Source organism: Berghia stephanieae, chromosome 9 (genome assembly GCF_034508935.2).
Source record: "Berghia stephanieae isolate SIO BIC M18660-M18661 chromosome 9, UCSD_Bste_1.3, whole genome shotgun sequence".
NCBI classification, from domain to species: Eukaryota; Metazoa; Mollusca; class Gastropoda; order Nudibranchia; family Aeolidiidae; genus Berghia; species Berghia stephanieae.
The window spans coordinates 40437944-40459394 of record NC_088368.1 but is presented as its reverse complement, the minus strand read 5'-3'; the positions used below and the strand labels follow the sequence as shown (position 1 = coordinate 40459394).

Below are 21451 nucleotides of genomic sequence, written 5' to 3'. Positions count from 1 at the left end.
CTTGACGAGCATCAAACCGTTTCATGCCCTACGGTAGAAAAGAGTAATTTTCCATCATAATAATAATAATAATAATAATAATAATAATAATAATAATAATAATAATAATAATAATAATAATAATAATAATAATAATAATAATAATATGAGGAGGAGGAGGAGGAGGAGGGAGGAGGAGGAGAGGAGGAGGAGGAGGAGGAGGAGGAGGAGAGGAGGAGGAGGAGAGGAGGAAGGAGGAGGAGGAGGAGGAGGAGGAGGAGGAGGAGGAGGAGGAGGAGGAGGAGGAGGAGGAGGAGGAGGAGGAGGAGGAGAGGAGGAGGAGGAGGAGGAGGAGGAGGAGGAGGAGGAGGAGGAGGAGGAGGAGGAGGAGGAGGAGGAGGAGGAGGAGGAGAAGGAGAAGAAGAAGAAGAAGAAGAAGAAGAAGAAGAAGAAGGACAACTTGATAGTGCAGTATCCAGTAAATGTGCTCAAAGCGCTTTAACAGTGGCCCCAGGCCAACAGAAACACATAACATGTAGGGTGAGACATGACGCTCGCTTGTTAGGTGGTATTACGATTATTTCCACGATCCCGGTACTCATTTTATACCTGAATACAGAGAGAGAATGTGAGTAAGAAGCCTTTTCCAAAGACTATGCACTGCTCAGAGTGGAACTGGAACATTGGACCTTCCATTCATACCACTAGACCTAAAAAATTAAATCGAGCTCTTATATAGCGCAATATCCACTAAATGTGCTCAAAGCGCTTTACAAGGGGTCCCTGGTCAACAGCAACATATAACATGTAGGACGAGACATGACGCCTGTTAGGCAATATTACAATTTTTCGAACAAAGACAACGCTGTTAACGGCCAGGTACTCATTTTACACCTGAGTACGGTGACAGAATGTGAGTAAAGAGCCTTTTCCAAGGACTCAACTATGTGCCGAGCGCGAGGCTCGAACCCAGGACCTTCCGATCCGAAAGCGAGTGTCATACCACTAGACCACATAGCCGCACGAAAATGCACTCTTCAAACTCTTTTGGGGGGAAAGAGCCAAAAACTATAGCAATACAGCAATTCTTTTTTAATTATTAAAGTCACAGAGCAAAATTAATTTGATAGCCAAAAAGCGATGGATGGGATTGTCTAATGACTATATGAAAGTACAACTCAAAGAAATCCGCTTGAAAATGTCACCAAAAAAAAAAAAAAAAAAACAGAACAAAAGCTACAATTTTAGGATTGATCAAATGGTTATCAGTCGTTAGGCCAAACAGGGGCAAAGAATGCTTATAAAGGGGAGATGAGTTTAATACAGATTATATTCCTCCTTTTGTTCCAACACAAAGAATAACATGATCAGTGACAGGGAGTTAAAAAAGGAGGAAACTTTTTAACATTTGCTTTTTCATTGGTGTTGGGTTATTCCGATCGCTTACAAATTAACTTAATTTCTAGAGAAAGAAAAAAATTATATTTAAAAAAAAAAAAAAATCTAAAACAAACAAAAAAAATCGTTAAAAAAAAAAAAAAAAAAAAAAAAAAATCTAAAAAAATAAATAATTTGAAAAAATAATAAAAGTAAAAGAAACTCAAGGGTGAGAAAAAGTGACCACTTACGACAAACTGTCCACAATCACCAGTGATGAATCCTTTGTTGTCCATGATGGTAATAGACGTAGATTGTGTCTCTTGCCAACTTCGTAGTCGTTCTGGTCATGGGCTGGGGTGATCTTTACAGCGCCTGGAAATAGCACCAAGATTAGGATATGTCTTTTTTTTTTTAAATGAGCTTTTATATAGCGCAATATCCACAAAGCAATGCGCCGCTCAGGACTCGAACCCAGGACCTTCCGATCCGAAAGTGAGTGTTGTACCACAAGACCACAAAGCCGCAAAAACTCAGGCTCTGTTGCTCTAAAGGGCTACTTTAATAACTCATGCACTATGGTAGAAATCAAATAGCAATGTGAAATTGAATAAAAAGCTTCAATCTAATAAACGAAATAATGCTGCCAGATTGGTCTTTCGAGAGTAGAGGCTTGACTCTGCCACACCCGTCCTTCGAAGACGACACTGGCTGCCTGTTGATAAAAGGGTCAAATTCAAAGCATGTGTCTTTGTTTTTTGCTGCCTGGAATACATTGACCCCCCCCCCCCCCCCCCCCTTATGCCCTATGGTACAGAACTCCGAAAGAAATATGACAACCCATTCCTCCAATGACACCACCAATTTGGCTATCCCACGCATTCTTACAAAGGTGGGAACAAGGTCCTTATCTCATTTTGGTCCTTCTGTATGGAACACTATGCCACAGAGCATCCAGGAATCCAAATCATTGTCTGTGTTCAAGAAATCCTTAAAACATTTCGTTTTTTGATGACATGTACTTTCTTTGATATTATTTTGTGTTGATGTAAAGCGCCAAGAGCCTCATGGGAGAATACTGTGCACTCTATAAGTCTATTATTATCATTTATTATTATTATTATTATTATTATTATTATTATTATTATTATTATTATTATTATTATTATTATTATTATTACTATTATTATCATCATCATCATCATCATCATCATCATTATTATTATTATTATTATTATCATCATCATTATCATCATTATCATTATCAATATCATCATCATCATCATCATCATTATTATTATTATTATTATTATTATTATTATTATTATTATTATTATTATTATCATTATTATTATTATTATTATTATTATCATTATTATCATAATGGGGGTGTTAACAACGCCATTCTCAGATATCTCATTCATCTTTAGTGTCTTATTCATTCGTGTTTTGTTAATCAAGGGGAAACCCGAAATGTCAACATTATCTGTTTTTGCTTATTAAATAGAAGCTTCCATACAATTTCCTATTGCTATCAAATTCAGAAGGCAATCTAAATGTAAAAAATGAGTGTAAAATGCCGGAACCAACTTTTCCTTTGATTTAAAACAAAATTTGTAAACTGCCATTTTCAACGCATGCATTCCAAAAAATATAATATTATCTACATCTTCAAAATCTGTCCAAAAAAAAAAAAAAAAATATTACCTGTTCCGAATTCCCGGTCTACAAAGTCATCCAAAACAATGGGCATTTTGCGAGTGGGCGCGAAAGGATGCTTGACAAACTTGCCGTGGAGATGTTTGTACCGTTCGTCATCGGGGTGGACAGCGACAGCTGTGTCTCCCAACATCGTCTCAATACGGGTTGTGGCAACGATGATCTCCTCATCTAAAGACATTTTATAAAAATTTAATAGAGCTTTTATATAGCGCAATATCAACTAAACGTGCTCAAAGCGTTTTACAAGGGGTCCCTGGCCAACAGCAACACATACCATGTAGGACGAGACACGACGCCTGTTAGGCGATATTATAATTTTTTTCAGATAGAGACAACGCTGTTAACGGTCAGGTACTCATTTTACACCCGAGTACGGTGAGAGAATATGAGTAAAGAGACTTTTCCAAGGACTTAACTATGCGCCGAGCGAGGTTCGAACCCAGGACCTTCCGATCCAAAAACGAGTGTCATACCACAAGACCACATTTTTTCAAAAAAGATATTTGCATGGGAGAATATCAGATCTATGTAAGAACCATTATTTTCTAGTCGTCTGTGCCAGAGGCTGATCCTCAAAAAAAAAAAAAAAAGAGTCCGTCAGAACCATTAGGCCCATGGAGTGGGTGTTAATCCCAGTTAATAATAATAATAATAATAATAATAATAATAATAATAATAATAATAATAATAATAATAATAATAATAATAACAATAATAATAATGATAATAATAACAATAACAATAAAAATAACAACAATAAAAATAATAATAAAATTAATAATAATTAATAATAATAAACATTAAGGTTATATCAGCGCCAGTAAAAAGGAAGAAAATGGGATAGTAAAAAGTTCTAGAATTACAATTAAAGCACCCAAGAGAAAGTAAGACAAAGGGGAACTGGGAACAAATAGGGATCAGATGTAGATTCCAAGAGCATACCATCAATGTACTTAATTTGAGATCACCTAAAAGTCTCATCCAGACACAAGCACAGGCCCCAACTAAGAGGAATACACTCAAATGTTTACCAATCATATAATATAATATGCAAGATATGAAGTGAGTAGAAAAGTGCCAGAAGACAATAGAGAATAAAAAATTTTTTCGCGGCGGTGGTGGGGTTTGAACCTGCGACCTTATTGGTACGACAACTCTATTGTCTTCTGGCGCTTTTCTACTCACTTCATATCTTGTTGTTACCAACATAAGTGCCTGCTCCACTCACTTTTCTGAATTAAAAATTCACCCCATACACCGGAGCATACTCAATGTCTCAATCGTTTCTATGTTATATGTTTGTGATGAGAATATTGGCTATTAAGCTTAACTGCTGGTCAAAATTATTTCGCGATGGTGGTGAACGAATCGGCGATCTCAAGAAGTGGGTGAGAGAGGGATCTAGAAATGACTTTGGGTTTGAAACGAATATTTTTTGTGTTCGTGGATAGCTCACACGGTAGAGCCACGCTCTTACCTGCCAGGCGGAGTTGTCGTACCAATAAGGTCGCAGGTTCAAACCCCACCACCGCCGCGAAAAAAATTTTTATTCTCTATTGTCTTCTGGCACTTTTCTACTCACTTCATATCTTGTTGTTACCAACATAAGTGCCTGCTCCACTCACTTTTCTGAATTAAAAATTCACCCCATACACCGGAGCATACTCAATGTCTCAATCGTTTCTATGTTATATGTTTGTGATGAGAATATTGGCTATTAAGCTTAACTGCTGGTCAAAATTATTTCGCGATGGTGGTGAACGAATCGGCGATCTCAAGAAGTGGGTGAGAGAGGGATCTAGAAATGACTTTGGGTTTGAAACGAATATTTTTGTGTTCGTGGATAGCTCACACGGTAGAGCCACGCTCTTACCTGCCAGGCGGAGTTGTCGTACCAATAAGGTCGCAGGTTCAAACCCCACCACCGCCGCGAAAAAAATTTTTATTCTCTATTGTCTTCTGGCACTTTTCTACTCACTTCATATCTTGTTGTTGAGGATACTGTGCACTCTCAGGGGTCTATGTTAGGAACTTTCAAAACCACTGAAAATTTTATGGGTTATCGTCAATCGTACCAAACTCTTAAACCCATATGTAACACCAATTCATAACAAATTATCTTAATATTATTTACAAAGGTGGGTTAGACTTTCTTACTCAAATGGTAGAATCGTGCAGATGAGATTCAGTTCTCAGATTTCTTCCACGGAAGACATTGTGACGATCCTCAGATATCACTGGAAAATTTGCGGAAACTGAAACCACGGAATTCTGTGGATCCGCGGAAAATATCGACCCCTGCACCCTATAAGAGTCTATTATTATTAATAGGTTGCATATTGAATTATAAGGTGGCTTAACTGTTTTAATTCTATTGATTAAGGATCGTAAAGCGGCGAGGATGGATGATCTTCATCGATAATCAGCATATATTTAGATTAGAAAATAAGATCCTCTCAGTCTGAAACCAGAAGATCAGTTGCATCCTGTCCTGGAGAATAGTTTTACACTTCTAATGAGATTGGAACCAGTATTTTGACGTCACCCTACTGGTCCGTGTTAAAGAAATCCAAGCATGTGTTTCTGTAAACCAAATTTTAAAAAACAAAGAGAAAAATTCTGTCACAGATAAATTGTTTCAGTTGATATAATTTTCAAGAACAACAAATCCGAAATTGAAAACTCACTCAGAGACTTTGTAAGCAAAACAAATGATGACACCAAATGAAACTCACCGGTGTCTGAGACTTTGTAAGCAAAAGAAATGATGACCCCAAATTCAACCTTTTCATCATAGCCAGGTACAGCCAGCAGAGTTCTTCCTTCCAATTCCTTCTTGTCTACCTGAATATAGGAAATAAACGGGCAAAAAAAAAAAATATCCTTCGGAATCTTCAGGGGCTAAAATAACTCAACCAGTAAAGCAATCATCTGATATAATAAATAAATAAATAAATATATATATGAGTGTTGGTGGGTACTTGTAGTTACGAATGTGCTCGATAACAACGTTGGTTAGAGCTAATATAAAACGACATAATATGCCGACTGATGACGTGGGAAGACCACAGAAACATGTGTTTCGGCCATAAATAAGTGAGTGACTCCATTTATATTTTATATATATATATATATATATATATATATATATATATATATATATATATATATATATATATATATATATATATATATATATATATATATATATATATATATATATATATATATATATAAATATATATAAATATATATATATATATATATATATATATATATATATATATATATATATATATATATATATATATATATATATATATATATATATATATATATATATAATGTGTCATTTGGGAGTAAAGTATGTGTAATTTCCTGAGAAAAAAAAAAAAAGAAAATAAGTGTAATCCAGCACAATTTACATTTCATGAGTAAATGTGAACATTGTTAACAGTTTTGCTTCACAGTATAAATACTCTTGTTGGCTGAAGAAAGGTTTTGAGCCTGAAACGTTCAGTGTTTGGTATTTTGTTCTTTTTTTGAAGCTGTTTTTTTTAAATTTTTATTGTCTATTATTTTTACAGTCCACAGACTCTAGCAGTGTATGTATCAACTTTACCTCTATATCCGAAATGGCAGAATTGAGAGTGCAGGACCAGTTAACAAGACGATTTGCTCTGTAGATCAAGCCATCTTCATGAAGACGACAGAATGCCTCGGTGACAGCACGAGCAAGTTTCTGTGTGGATGAAAATGAATTGTTAATATGTTAAGATATAATAATAAATTAAATCTGTTGGTTCTGGTGAGAAATACTTTCTGATAGACTAGAGTGCAATACAAAGGTGGAAAGAAATTGCCATTGTCCATTCGACGCCAGAGCTGCCAACCCCATCTGATGAGAATGTGTACAATGGGACCTGAAATCGACGGAAACTAACCATTGTGAAAGTAAGAGGAAGGTATACTTACATAAAGTCACAAGCTCAATTGCAGCAACAATGATGTTCCCAAGATCCAATCCAATCCTTTCAGAATTCTACCTCCCAGCATGAAGATCATAATTGGTCAAAAATACGATCCAGCAAGCTTAAGATAACACCATACGATACGAGCATCCAGGCTATTAATATTAAAACTAAAGAAAACTGAAGTGACTCCGTACACTGAAAATGGGTACAATCTTGGGGGAAATGCGTACAAGCGTACAATCGCTGAAAATGGGTACAATTCCGCATTTTTTTGGTAGGTTGGCAGCTCTGCTATGCTATAGAAACCGGGTTAAACTCCGGCTCAATGAGCCTATAGGCTGGGAAGGACTACTCTGTCAATCCAGCAATGACTGGATGGTTGGAATAGATCTTTAGACCTGGCGGAAAGTATTTTGCAATACTCAGCATCCTTGTTAAAGGGTAGCAAGTGATTGTTACTGTTGGAATAGATCTTTAGACCTGGTGGAAAGTATTTTGCAATAGTCAGCATCCTAGTTAAAGGGTAGCAAGTGATTGTTACTGTCTGTTTAACGCTACAGAACTTAGGAAAAACTCCAGTTCCTTCAGCCTTGTGGCTGTGATGGCTTACATTTTTTTTTTTTTTCCAATCATGCTTTTAAACATCAATTTGTTTGTTTTGTTTTTTTAAAAAGTATTTTACGGCGCTTGCAACACAACTAGGTCATATCAATCTGAACAAGTGTGTATGAAAGGTGCCAGAGAAAGCAAGAAAGAAAAATACAAGAATAAAAACCATCCCAAAAAAATCAGTCGACCTCGCTTGAGGAGTGAACCTCAGACCTTCTGATTACCGGTCAGACGTACTATACCATTACACCACAGAGGCTCCCGATAGTTGGGACAATTTTAATACCTATATTCTTCACAAGGTTACCCGTATTACGCTGTGAACATTTGACTGCTTCCCCCTCAACCAATGACTCCATTCAGGGCCAGGACAAAACCAAGTAATCCCATTCCAAGACAAAAAAAAAAAGAAAAAAAGAAATCAAACTAAGAAAACACAAATATAAGGGGGATAGAAGACACAGCAGTGACATTCAGGGTTGCCAGTTCAGGAGGCAAAAATTTACTGAACTTTAACACAAACACAATGACCGACCCCTTTCTGAGTGCTGAACTCAAATAAAAAGACTCTTTGTACACACTATTTTTTTTCAGTTTAACTCTCTCCTTACAGACAGTTTTCAAGATTTTTACTGAATTTCATACAGACTCAACACACAAAATGATGTTTTAAAAGCAAGCGTATCGTTTAGAGGATTTTGTGTTTTCAAGATTTTTACTGAATTTCATACAGACTCAACACACAAAATGATGTTTTAAAAGCAAGCGTATCGTTTAGAGGATTTTGTGTTTTCAAGATTTTTACTGAATTTCATACAGACTCAACATACAAAATGATGTTTTAAAAGCAAGCGTATCGTTTATAGGATTTTGTGTTTTCAAGATTTTTACTGAATTTCATACAGACTCAACACACGAAATGATGTTTTAAAAGCAAGCGTATCGTTTATAGGATTTTGGGTTTTCAAGATTTTTACTGAATTTCATACAGACTCAACACACGAAATGATGTTTTAAAAGCAAGCGTATCGTTTATAGGATTTTGTTGAGTTCTTGTCTATACAGCAAAGATTTTTCTTCAAATTTTGTGTTTCATAATACAAATCTAAATAAGAAAACTGTTCTCTGTATCGTAACGGATGTGACGATTTTCCTACAGTTGGTAACGAGAGGGTTAACAAGTAAGTGGAAAATATACTGATGATTTATAATATACCGAATTCTGTACATACACGACACGGAAAATAGACAAACTTGGACCTCCGGCCCAGCAAGGGAGGTTAAAAGACCTCACCCAAAAGCATTTATTTCATATCACTAAAGCTTACGTCATCCATGGTGAAGCTGACCCTGTCCCAGTCATAGGAGCCCCCCAGGGAACAAAGCTGGTCGTAGATGCGATTGCCAAATCTAAGGGGAAAAAAAAGGAAAACAAAACAAACAAAAAGTGAGATTTTATATATCGCAATATCCACTAAACATGCTCAAAGCGCTTTACAAAGGGCCAACAGCAGCACGTTAATCTGTAGGATGAGACATGACACCAGTTGGGCGATATTATTACATTTTTTTTTTTTTGTAGAGAGGCTGTTATTAGCTAGGTACTCATCTTACACCTTAGTATGGTGAGAGAATGTGAGTAAAGAGCCTATTCTATGGACTCATCTAGGCATCGTTTGGGATTTGAACCCAGGACCTTCCGATCCAAAGGCGAGTCTCATTCCACTAGATCACATAGCCAAACCATAAAAACAAACGACATGGAATTTAAATGAGCCCCATCATCCCTATCTAGTATTATGCAGCTTCAAAATCAGTGACCAACACAAATTTCATCAGTAATAAATGGTAAAATTTCACTAAAACTAAACTGAACTAAACCGAAAAAAAAAAAAATGTTACATACAACCTTATATACGTCCAATAAACTTTGTTGTAAAATAAAATTATCTACACTTGTTTTTTCAGATAAAATGGAACCATAACCAAACCACATGAAGAGAAAAACATTCGAAATCCAATCAAAGTTTATCTTGTTTTAACTCTTTTTATAATTTCTATTTTTTTTTTTTTTTTTGAGATGAAGAGATCTAAATTAGAAGCAAAGACAAAGTGAATATCTAATATTGCAAAAATAAATAGTAAAATATCAATAGCAATATTACTTGCTGTATTTATAATAATAATATTACTTGTAGTGAAGACTAAGTGAATATCTTATCTTGCAAACATAAATTGTGAAATATCTATAACAAAATTACTTGCTGTAAATAATATTACTTGTAGTGAAGACTAAGTGAATATCTTATCTTGCAAACATAAATAATAAAATATCAATAACAATATTACTTGCTGTATTTATAATAATAATACTTGTACTGAAGACTAAGTGAATATCTTATCTTGCAAACATAAATCGTGAAATATCTATAACAAAATTACTTGCTGTATTTATAATAATATTACTTGTAGTGAAGACTAAGTGAATATCTTATCTTGCAAACATAAATCGTGAAATATCTATAACAAAATTACTTGCTGTAAATAATATTACTTGTAGTGAAGACTAAGTGAATATCTTATCTTGCAAACATAAATAATAACATTTCAATAACAATATTACTTGCTATAATTTATATTAATAATATTATTTGAAGTGAAGACTAAGTGAATCTTTCAAACATAAATAATAAAATATCAATAACAATATTACTTGCTGTAATTTACAATAATAATATTACTTGTTCTTCCACTCCCAGATTTTATTCACAAAGGCTTCTCGTCCTAAGTCGTGCCTGGTCTTTTTCTCTTCCCTCCATAATTTCTTCTCCACGACAACCTGAGTGGCGATACCCGCATGGTCGCAGCCCGGTACAAACAAGGTAGCCTTTCCCTTCATACGATGCCTGGGATGGAAGAAATAAACATTTACTAAATGCCAACAAGAAAATAACAAAATTAAAAAAAAAAACAAACAAATAAAAAAACAAAAAAAACTAGAGCATTTGTTTAGTGCAATATCCACTAAACAACAATGTGAAATTGAGTGTAAGCTTCAATTTAATATACGAAAACAGATAAAATGGACTACAGATCACCACAATTGTAGCGTTTCATCATCCTGTTTTGTTGATAAAGGGGAAACCCGAAACGTCCATTTTATCTGTTTTTGTATATCTGTGATCCTAAACAAAAACCTCACAACACTTGGACAAAGCATTAGTCTCATAACGGCAGGGGACCTTGAAAATCTGAGAACACTAGCAGAGGACCGGCAATATTGGAGACACCTCACACAGCAAATACTGGAAACAGCCAAGGCGACCCGATCTTTCGGTCGAGACGCGAAAGGCATCTAAGTCAAGTCAAGTATATTTTAAATTGAAGCTTACATTCCATTTCACAATGTTATTTATTTCTTTGAGCTTCGAGCAGCAACATTTACAACATCTACTAAACATGCTCAAAGCACTTTACAGAGGGTCCCTTGCCAACAGCAACACTTAACATGTAGGATGAGACATGACAGGCCTGCTAGTTGCTATTACAGTTTTTTTTTTTTCAGACAGAGACAATGCGGTTAATAGCCAGGTACTTGTTTTACACCAGAGTACAATGAATATGAGCAAAGAACCTTTTCTAAAGACTCAACTACGTACTTCTCAGTGCGGGACTCGAACACTGGAACTTTCATTCCAAAGACGAGTGCCATGCAACTAGACCACTCCACACAAATAAACACATGAAGCCAATATGGTGTCTACGACTACAGTGCATGGTTTTATATATTAAAACTTTGAAGTGAAATTTCCTATCATCTTGCAATGTAAATGGTGCTGCTTGAAGCTCGAAGAAATAAATAACAATGTGAAATTGAATGTAAGCTTAAATTTAATAAATGAAAACAGATAATGTGGACATTTCTGGTTTCCCCTTTATCAACAAAACAGGATGAATGAAACAAACAGACAAATGATATAATTTATCAAGTGAAAGTGTTTAAGTACACTAAAAGAGTATATGACTTTAAAAAACTGTTTAAACTATAGAAATTGAACAACACATAAGATCTTCAGCAGAAAGTGTACAATAAATGAACATTTGTAAGAACACAGATTTCTTATGTAACATTCGCATGAAAACAAATAACACTGTGAAATGGAATGTAAGCTTCAATTTAATATACAAAAACAGATAAAATGGACATTTCGGGTTTCCCCTTTATCAACAAAACAGGATGAATGAAACACTACAGACGAATGAGATAATGTGGTAGTGGCACTACCACATTATCTCACTCATCTGTATAGCTTCATTCATCCTGTTTTGTTGATAAAGGGGAAACCCGAAACGTCCATTTTATCTGTTTTTGTATATTAAATTGAAGCTTACATTCCATTTCACAGTGTTAATTACTTCTTCCAGCTTCGAGCAGCAACATTTACATATCACAGGCATGAAAAGGGAGTTAGTTTAAAAAAAAAAAAAAAAAAAGTTAAAACAAACGAACCATCTGGTGAGGCAATCTTCGACAGCTGCTGTCAGTCCATGACCAAGGTGAAGGGATCCAGTAACGTTAGGAGGAGGGATTACCATCACAAACTTTTGGTCGTATGAGAGACTTTTCAAATCTTTGCCCTGCAGATAAACACGATTGTTAGTATTGATAAAAATCAATGGTCGGTGGATCAAAACTCTGAACATATTTGAGGCTATAAATTCAATTTCCTGCGCAGAGTTCCTCCCAACATAACAAAAAAAAAAAATCATAACAAATGACTTCGGATAATAAAAATAAAATAAAAATATTAAAGATTATTTTTAGGTGTTTAACGGCGCTTTCGACACTATATAGGTCATTATAGCGCACGTTTCTGTCTTTTATCAATTTTTATCGGCCTTGAGGGGCCATAGCTGGTCAGTCGTGTACTGTAGTAATAATTTTTTTATAAAATCATAATAGTTACATGTTTGTTGTTTTAAAAATATTTATTTACAATTTCTGCTGTTCACATTCCTGCAGATACTTTAAAATTGTAAGCGGATCGACCAACTGGAACAGAGACTTCAAGTCCCTGTTTTCATAATGTTGTGATCTTTGTTCTAACTCTGTACAATCAATTAAAATATGTTGAACTGTGAGGTCACAGTTACATCTTCTGCAGAGGGGTTTCTGAGGGCACAGTATGTCCGATCCGGAGTCGAGTTATTTTGACCTCATCTCTTCTTTTAGCCCCGAGTTGGGTCTGGGGCCGAGGTCAGTTTTAATTTGTTTTGTATGTCTTGACTCCAGGATCGTTCCCATTCCTTTCGGACGTATTTTTTAATATTGATCTTTAAATCCGCGTGTGGGATTTTACTGCCCTCTTGTAATTCTTGGCTCACCGCCTCTTTTGCCAGTCGATCCACTTCTTCGTTCCCCTGGATACCCACATGACTAGGTACTCAGAGAAAACAAACTTTCTTATTTTTAATAAATAATTTATTTGCACCTTCCAAGATACTTGTGATTCTTGGATCGGTGCAATAAAAATTTGAGATCCCCTTAAGTACGGACAGCGAGTCAGACAAGATCAAGAATTGATGGCCGTAAACTCACCCCATATTCGGGCTTGAAGAATCCCTCTTTGACCCACCAATCGTACCAGGCAGCCTCTACAAACCTGGGACTGTAAGCATCAGGCAATGGACATGTCGTGTCTACAAGAATAGGGGATGGGTTGATAATAGTAATTGGTCATTTCACAGACTTGCCAACTTTTCAAAATCAAAAAAGAGAAGTCAAAGAGTTTCCAAAAAAAAAATATATATATAATAAAAGACAAAACCGTAGTTGATGCTATGCTATTTAGTTTTAAAAAGCACAACATCTGCCAGTCGGATATAACATACCAACATAAAACTATGTATAAGCTGAAACATTTCTATTCTGATTGATATAAATCAACATATTGAAAAGATCATAAATATATCTGTAACAAAGAGAAGATAGAGATTGAAATGGTTCGGGCATGTAAAAAGACCAGAGAGGGAGCATGTGGGAAGGAAAGTATTAGTATTGGACTTACAAATAGCGGGAAAGAGGGAAAAGGGATGCCAAAAGACTACATGGGTTGGATAAGGTAAAGGACGATATGAAAGAACTGGGCCTGGAGAAAGATGGATGTTCTGAACCGAGATGCATGTAGATGTGGCATTCATTATGGCAACCCTGCAAAATGTGGGATAAGCTGAAAGAAGAAGAATGATATGTGTGTAACAACTGACCTTTCTTTGCTCCCTTTTCAGTCGGTACATCATAGGTCACAACTTTTTTCTCCTTCACAGGCTTTTTCTTTGACTTACTCTGATTTTATTTTTTTATTTTTATAACACGGAAGAGAGAAAAAAATGTAAATTGAGTTTAACAAAAACTACTAGAAAATGACAGATCATTAATAGCTTTATCAATAATAACAGCAATTGTGGTCCTGAAACCAAATGGTATATTTAAAATCTCATCACCCCCCCCCCCCCCCCCTTTCCAAATAAAAACAAAAAACAAAAAACCAAAGAAACAGATGTAAGAATCCTCAATTCATAACTTATTTTTGACTCATTTTGCGAATTGAAACTAACTTCATCAAGCGTTCAAAAATTCTGAAGAATGTAAGTAAATATACAGACATGTGACTTCAACGATAAAATGATAGGACACTTTTGAGGAAAAACATTGAACATCACTTCAACTAAAACTTAAACTCAAAATGAAAAAAAAAATTTCCATATAATATATAAATGAAAAAAAATAAAATAAAAAATAAGTCATTCAGCAGAATTGTGAGACCCATAGAGTCTTGAGTTTATCCTGGTATCTATAGCGTGAAACAGACAAAATAGCTTAAAAATTGCTACCCTTTGGAAAGGGGAGGGGGCTAGTCTATTGAAAAGTAAATTGAGCCTTTGAGCTTTTTTTATATAGCGCAATATCCACTAAACATGCTCAAAGCGCTTTACAAGGAGTCCAAGGCCTACAGCAACACTAAACATGAAGGACAAGACATGACACCTGTTAGGCGATAATACATTTTTTTTTCGGACAGAGACAAAGCTGTAAACTGTACTCATTTTACACCTGAGTACGGTGAGGGAATGTGAGTAAAGAGCCTGTTCCAAGGACTCAACTATGCACCGAGCGAGGCTCAAACCCTGGACCTACCGAACTGAAAGCGAGTGTCATACCACTAGACCACATAGCCGCACCAGATCTAACAGACATTAGTTACCCAATTACTGCTGGGCAGAAAAAGATGTCAGAAAAAAAAACAAAATAAACATTAACCTCAATAAGAAACAATCTCAGTCCCTTTGCATGTGGAGCGAATGCTCTACTAACTGAGCAATTTTTGGGATCCCCAGCATTTTTATTTTTTTTAATGAATGACAAGGTTATACAGAGCTGCCTACTTGAAATTTCAAAAATTCGTAGTTTCCAAGAGAGAGAAAAAAAAAGAAAAAAAGAAAAATAACTTTAAATAGCATAACAAACAAAAATTTGCTTTTAGTAGCATGGTCCAAAAATGCTCCAAAGTCCTGAATATAGTTTCTCAGGAACTAATTGTTGTTTTGTTGTTTGTTGCTTTAGGTCTCTTCCAACACAATTGAGGTTATATGAGAGACCGCTGAAACAAAAAAACAAGCAATCTAACACAAATAGTACAAATGTAAATCAAAATCATAACCTAAAGATATCATAAGCTAAATTATAAATAACCAAGAACAAACAGGCAGAAGATTTACAGAAAAAAAATATCCCCTGTCAAAAATACAATCACAAACCAAAGAAGCAGGATAGGCTAGTAAAGAGAAGAAGAAACGACATCACTATTGGATCGTACACCCATGCGAACATCATAGGTATATGATTCAAGGGTGATGCTCCCATCCAACCACCCGCCACTATTGGATCGTACACCCATGCGAACATCATAGGTATATGATTCAAGGGTGATGCTCCCATCCAACCACCCGCCACTATCGGATCGTACACCCATGCGAACATCATAGGTATATGATTCAAGGGTGATGCTCCCATCCAACCACCCGCCACTATCGGATCGTACACCCATGCGAACATCATAGGTATATGATTCAAGGGTGATGCTCCCATCCAACCACCCGCCACTATCGGATCGTACACCCATGCGAACATCATAGGTATATGATTCAAGGGTGATGCTCCCATCCAACCACCCGCCACTATCGGATCGTACACCCATGCGAACATCATAGGTATATGATTCAAGGGTGATGCTCCCATCCAACCACCCGCTCAGGAACTAAACTTTCCTCTTCAACAAGATTTATCGAGTCTAAGATATCTCTATGCAGCTCTGGAGCTAGAGCAAAATTTTCCTATTTCTACTAACTTTTCGTAGTAATTGGCAGGTCTGGGTTATACATGGGTGCAAGCAACTGGACCTCAAAAAGCCTGCAAGTCTACTTATGACCAGACATATAATCGGAAAAAGCCTGCAAGATTCACAGACTTACCTCGTCATTTGAAGTCTTGTTCTCAAGACTTGTTCTCAGCATCTAGTCTTCATAATAGTAGTCCACAATTGTTGTATGTTTAATCCAAAGGATGTAATGCAGTAATTTGTTAAGTTTCTTGTCACAAGTTGCACAAAAAAAAAACCAACAAAAAAAATAAAATAAATCAAATCCAAATCGCAAAAAGCCGGCGACGTTTTTTTCAGTAATCCAATCGGCCGGCAAGCCGGCTTTAGCCGGCACTCTTGCACCCATGGTTATATAACTTACATGAGCTTTTTTTTATAGCACAATATCCACAAAACGTGCTCAAAGCGCTTTATAAAGGGTCCCTGACCAAAAGCAACATTTAACATTTAGGACGAGACATGACGCTTATTAGGCGATATTACAATTTTTTCGAACAGAGACAACACTTTAATGGTCAGGTACTCATTTTACACCTGAGTACAGTGAGATAATGTGAGTGAAGAACCTTCTCCAAGGACTCAATTATGCGCGAGTTAAGCTCAAACCCAGAACTTTCCGATCCCGAAAGCAAGTGTCTTACCACTAGACCACATAGCCAACCAACTTACATCTTCACTCGATTTGTTACTTTGCTGCTCCAGCTGTTTCTGCTGTTTGGCTTTGAATTTCTCCAACTTCTTAAGGCGTTCCGCTTCTTTCTTCAGCTCTTTCTCCGTTTTTGGTTTCTCTGTTCCTGGTTCTCCACCAGCTGCCATGGTTATATCACTTGAATCCGCCATGATTAGAAGACCCAACTCAAAGAGTTATAAATATCTCACAACTCTATTTGATGAGAGAAAAAAAAAAAAAAGGAAACATAAAACTTGACATTTTATAAAGTGCTTTACAAAGGGTCTTTGGCCAACAGCAACATTGAACATACTAGTGAGGGCCCAGGATGGCCGAGGCCATTCGGGCACCAGGTTGGATCTCCAGAGTCACATATCGAGGCGTGCCGGTCAAGTGGCTCGCTATAACAAAAAAAAAAAACCTTGAGTTTTTTATATGTAGTGCATTAAATGTGCTCACAATGCATTACAAGGGGTCCCTGGCCAACAGCAACATTTGACATGTAGGACAAGACATGATGCCTGTTAGGCGATATTACAATTTTTTTCGGACAGAAACAACATTGTTGACGGCCAGGTACTCATTTTACACCTGAGTATGGGGAGAGAATGCGAGTAAAGAGCCTTTTCCAAGGACTCAACTATGCCCCGAGCGAGGCTCAAACCACCGAAAGCGAGTGTCATACCAAAAGACCACATAGCCACTATAGACTCGACATCCCGGATGGTCTCGTGCAGGTCAAATCAGTTTTGGTCAAGAACCCGCCTAGCGGCAGAATCGCTTAGCAGTGGGGACTTTCTACTATCCAATATGTACCTGTTGTGGTAACGAGCCCGAAAACGCAGAGCATTTAGTTGAACGATGTGTTGTGACAAAGCTTCCTGGTGGGTTTGCGACGGTGCACAAGTGAGGTAAAGAATTTGCTAATTGGGTTGATCGTCATACCATAGTAGTGTGGTGAGCAACATTAGAAGCTGCTGCCAACAGCAACAAGTAAAATGTAAGATGAGACATGATGCCTGTATAATTTTTTTTATTTATTCAAATTTTCGAAAGAGACAATGATGTTAATGGCTAGATACTCGTTTCACACCCGAGTACCTCAAACGCAGGACCTTCCGATCCAAAGGCGAGTGTCATCATGATGAATGAAATGAACAAGACCCACATTTTATCACAAAAAGTAGTTACAACAGTTAACCCTATCCTTACCAACTATAACGATACAACCAACTTTATCTTATTCGAATTTCTTTTGTACATCATAAATTTTAAAGAAAATGAACCGTGTGTTGTAGAATATGTTTAGCTAAAGAAAATTATGCATCAGAAGACCTTTACTGCTATTATTTTGTGTGATAAAAATATATTTTTGTGTTAGTTGGGTGTGAAGTTTTGGGGAAAATCGTGAAAATGGCTGGTGAGGAGAGAGTTAAAGTTAAACAGACAATTAGAGAGACGCCCTAAAAGATAAATTAACCCCAGGATCAAGTCTTCTTCTCCTTCTTTATTTATTATTAGTCTGCTGTAACTTCAATATTCCATAGACTTTTGCTTTTGATCTTTCTCTGAAGATGTGAAAATATTCCAGTATAGTTAGTCTTAGTAAAGTCTGAATGAAATTTCGATTTTTTTTTTTTTTAAATTAAAAGAATTTGCTTAAATTCTGACTGGATTTGTGATTCATTGATGACAGGGGGGGGGGGGGGGGGGGGGGGGGGGGGGGGGGGGAAAGTGCAATCAACATTTTACTCGGAATAGCTCCTGTGGCAGTATAGCTTTTTTGTTTTTTTTATTTTGTGTGTGTGTGTGTGTGTGTGTGTGTGTGTGTGTGTGTGTGTGTGTGTGTGTGTCTTTTTTTTTTGTTAATTAGAGCGAAATCTATTGTCAACTGATATAGATCTTGCTCAGTATCGCTGAGAAATGTTCACCCTGATACTGATTGCACCGAATTCCTGTTGTAACCACTTATTAGAAGAGGGAGAAGAAGAAGAAGAAGAAGAAGAAGAAGAAGAAGAAGAAGAAGAAGAAGAAGAAGAAGAAGAAGAAGAAGAAGAAGAAGAAGAAGAAGAAGAAGAAGAGGAAGAAGAAGAGGAAGAAGAAGAATATTTTTTATAAAAATAAACTGATTCAAAGAAAAGTTAAAAAACAAACAGAAGTAATTCAAAAAATTATAGTGAAAAAATTAAGTTTTAACCAATGGGTGGGGTTAAGGTTAACTTTTTTTTTTCAATATCATTCAATTCAAAGTAAAGTGTAATAATCTGGCCCAAGTGAGCTTTAGAAAATCGGTTATTTAATAATTGGGACAGTCTTTGAATTTCTTAGTAAGAGAAGCGTTCCTCTGAGCAATTGGGGGGCCTTCCGAAAGCTCCTACATTCCCAGTATTCTTTTTTTTATTATGTTCTATCTAGTAGGGGTTTGGGAAGGGAAAACTTTTTTTATACGCTGTGATTATCCCCAGACACCTGTCTGGGGATAATGACAATTCATTATCCACAGACACCTGTCTGGGAATAACCAAATTCGTTATCCCCAGACAGATATTTGAAACTCAGCTCTTTTAAACAATTATCCACATTCCAGAATATGGAATGTTTCCGAATGCACATAGAAATAAGGAAAGTTAATAAAATATCTATAAAAACATAAAATTAACCAACATTAAATCAGTTGTTACTACATGTACACAATATGCGTCGACCTCGAAGTGGGTGTCATGGCCGAATGGTTTAGTTGTCTGCCCTGGAAGTTTTACCAGAATTGACTCTGTGGGTTCGAACCCTGGTTCCGCCACTTTTTTTTTTTTTTTTTTTTAAATTCCGTCTTCTGTCTACAGAACGTTGCAAGGGATAAATGTCCCATCCATCCTCCTCCCCCCCCTCTTTTTTTTTTTGTGCGAGTCTATACTTCTCTCCTTTTTGTTTGACCTTTTGTTCCGTTTCTGAGCATGAATTTCTTAAAATTGTTTTTATTTTTTTTTTAATTATTGTTTGTTTTTTTTCTCCTCTATCTGACCATTTGGTCGCTCTCTCAATATTTCTGTTTGTTTGCTTTTTTATTATTTACCCTTTTTAGACACTTTTTGAGATTGAAGTGGGGACGAATATGACAATTTGCAAGAAACTAGAAAGGAACTAAGAGAGAGAAAGAGAGAGAGAGAGAGAGAGAGAGAGAGAGAGAGAGAAAGACAGTTAAAAAGAAAAGAGATGGGGGGAAGGATGGACGGGACATTTATCCCTTGCACCGTTCTGTAAAAAGAAGACGGAATGTAAAAAAAAAAAAATTTTTTTAAAGTGGCGGAACCAGGATTTGAACCCGCGTCGTCGCTTCTGGTAAAACTTCCAGGGCAGATGACAAAACCATTCGGCCATGACACCCACTTCAAAGTCGACGCATATTGTGTATATATGTAGTAACAACTGATTTAATGTTGGTTAATTTTATTTTTTTTTAGATATTTTATTAACTTTCCTTATTTGTATGCTGCATCATTTGGAAACATTCCATATTCTGGACTCTGGATAATTGTTTAAAAGAGCGGAGTTTCGAATATATGTCTGGGAATAACGAAATTTGGTTATCCCCAGACAGCCTTTTTTTTAAATGCTAAGTCTAAGACTAAGTAGTAGGTTTGGGAGGTGGTAGACTTACTTTTTTAAAGTTTCCCCCCTCCCAAACCCCCTAAAAATACTAAAAATTGAATACTGGCCTCCCGAGCAATCATCTCTGTAATTTATTATATTTACAGTTCAGTCTAAATCTAAAACTTATTCATCATATTCCGTTCCTCCAGTCCTGAGTCATTCGGCTTCGGGCTTCGCTTCGGCATTCTGTCCCTCCAGGTGGAAACAGAAAATAAAGAGAGTAAATCAAATTGTCAAGGAACAGACACAGATCAGTGAGTGACGAATGGTGTCTGAAGTAATTAACCTAACAACTTGAAAACAGAGACATGCTAATCGGTAGAGAGGTGAAATATTGTTTATAATTATATAAATGTTGTCTGCTAAACAAAAACAAACCTCAAGCCGGTGTGAATCGTGGAATTGGGAAAAGAAAATGTGAAAAGTAGGAAAATTTAGACCGTTTTTAAACTCCGTCATCAAAGAATTCAGCGACGAGGGTGATGAAATCGGCAGTAAAAAGGATCGTAATCTGGATTGACAGAATTTGGTTCGCTTAATTATTATTATTTTTTAATCTCTCTCTCTCTCTCTCTCTCTCTCTCTCTCTCTCTCTCTCTCTCTCTCTCTCTCTCTCTCTCTTTTATAAACGCCGTAAGCAAAGAATTCAGCGAACGAAGGTGATGAAATCGGCAGTAAAAAGGATCGTTATCTGGATTCTCTCTCTCTCTCTCTCTCTCTCTCTCTCTCTCTCTCTCTCTCTCTCTCTCTCTCTCTCTCTCTCTCTCTCTGTGTGTGTGTGTGTGTGTTTAGTGTCAGTGACTCAATGATTCCAAGATCGAAGTCTCCTTGTCAATAAATAAAGCCAAACGATTATCATCGCGAGTGACATTTGAATATGATCAGAACATTCTGGCCCTGGCATTGTGTCCTTGGGTAAAGCACTTTACATATACCGTTCTACTCTTGAACGCCAACCAGGAGGTGAGGTTCGATTTCCTGTCGAAGCAGGTTGATTTCTTTTTAACTTTTTTTTTCGGAGAGGGGGGAGG

The 21451-nt window shown here is 36.4% G+C and overlaps 1 protein-coding gene across 1 annotated transcript in view; it reads right to left on the bottom strand.

Annotated features, from left to right (window-relative positions):
• LOC144980247 (valine--tRNA ligase-like) overlaps positions 1-20904 on the bottom strand; it is a 78750-nt gene extending 57846 nt beyond the window's left edge. The window contains exons 1-10 of the mRNA XM_078927870.1: positions 20799-20904; positions 16772-16985; positions 13929-14007; positions 13261-13361; positions 12172-12299; positions 10403-10567; positions 8990-9071; positions 6701-6820; positions 5814-5922; positions 3064-3246 (exon numbers count right to left, since the gene is read on the bottom strand). Of these exons, the coding sequence (XP_078783996.1) occupies positions 3064-3246; positions 5814-5922; positions 6701-6820; positions 8990-9071; positions 10403-10567; positions 12172-12299; positions 13261-13361; positions 13929-14007; positions 16772-16942 (1138 nt within the window). The 5' untranslated portion in view covers positions 16943-16985; positions 20799-20904. The remainder of the gene's footprint in view (positions 1-3063; positions 3247-5813; positions 5923-6700; positions 6821-8989; positions 9072-10402; positions 10568-12171; positions 12300-13260; positions 13362-13928; positions 14008-16771; positions 16986-20798) is intronic.
• Positions 20905-21451: the final 547 nt, after the last annotated feature.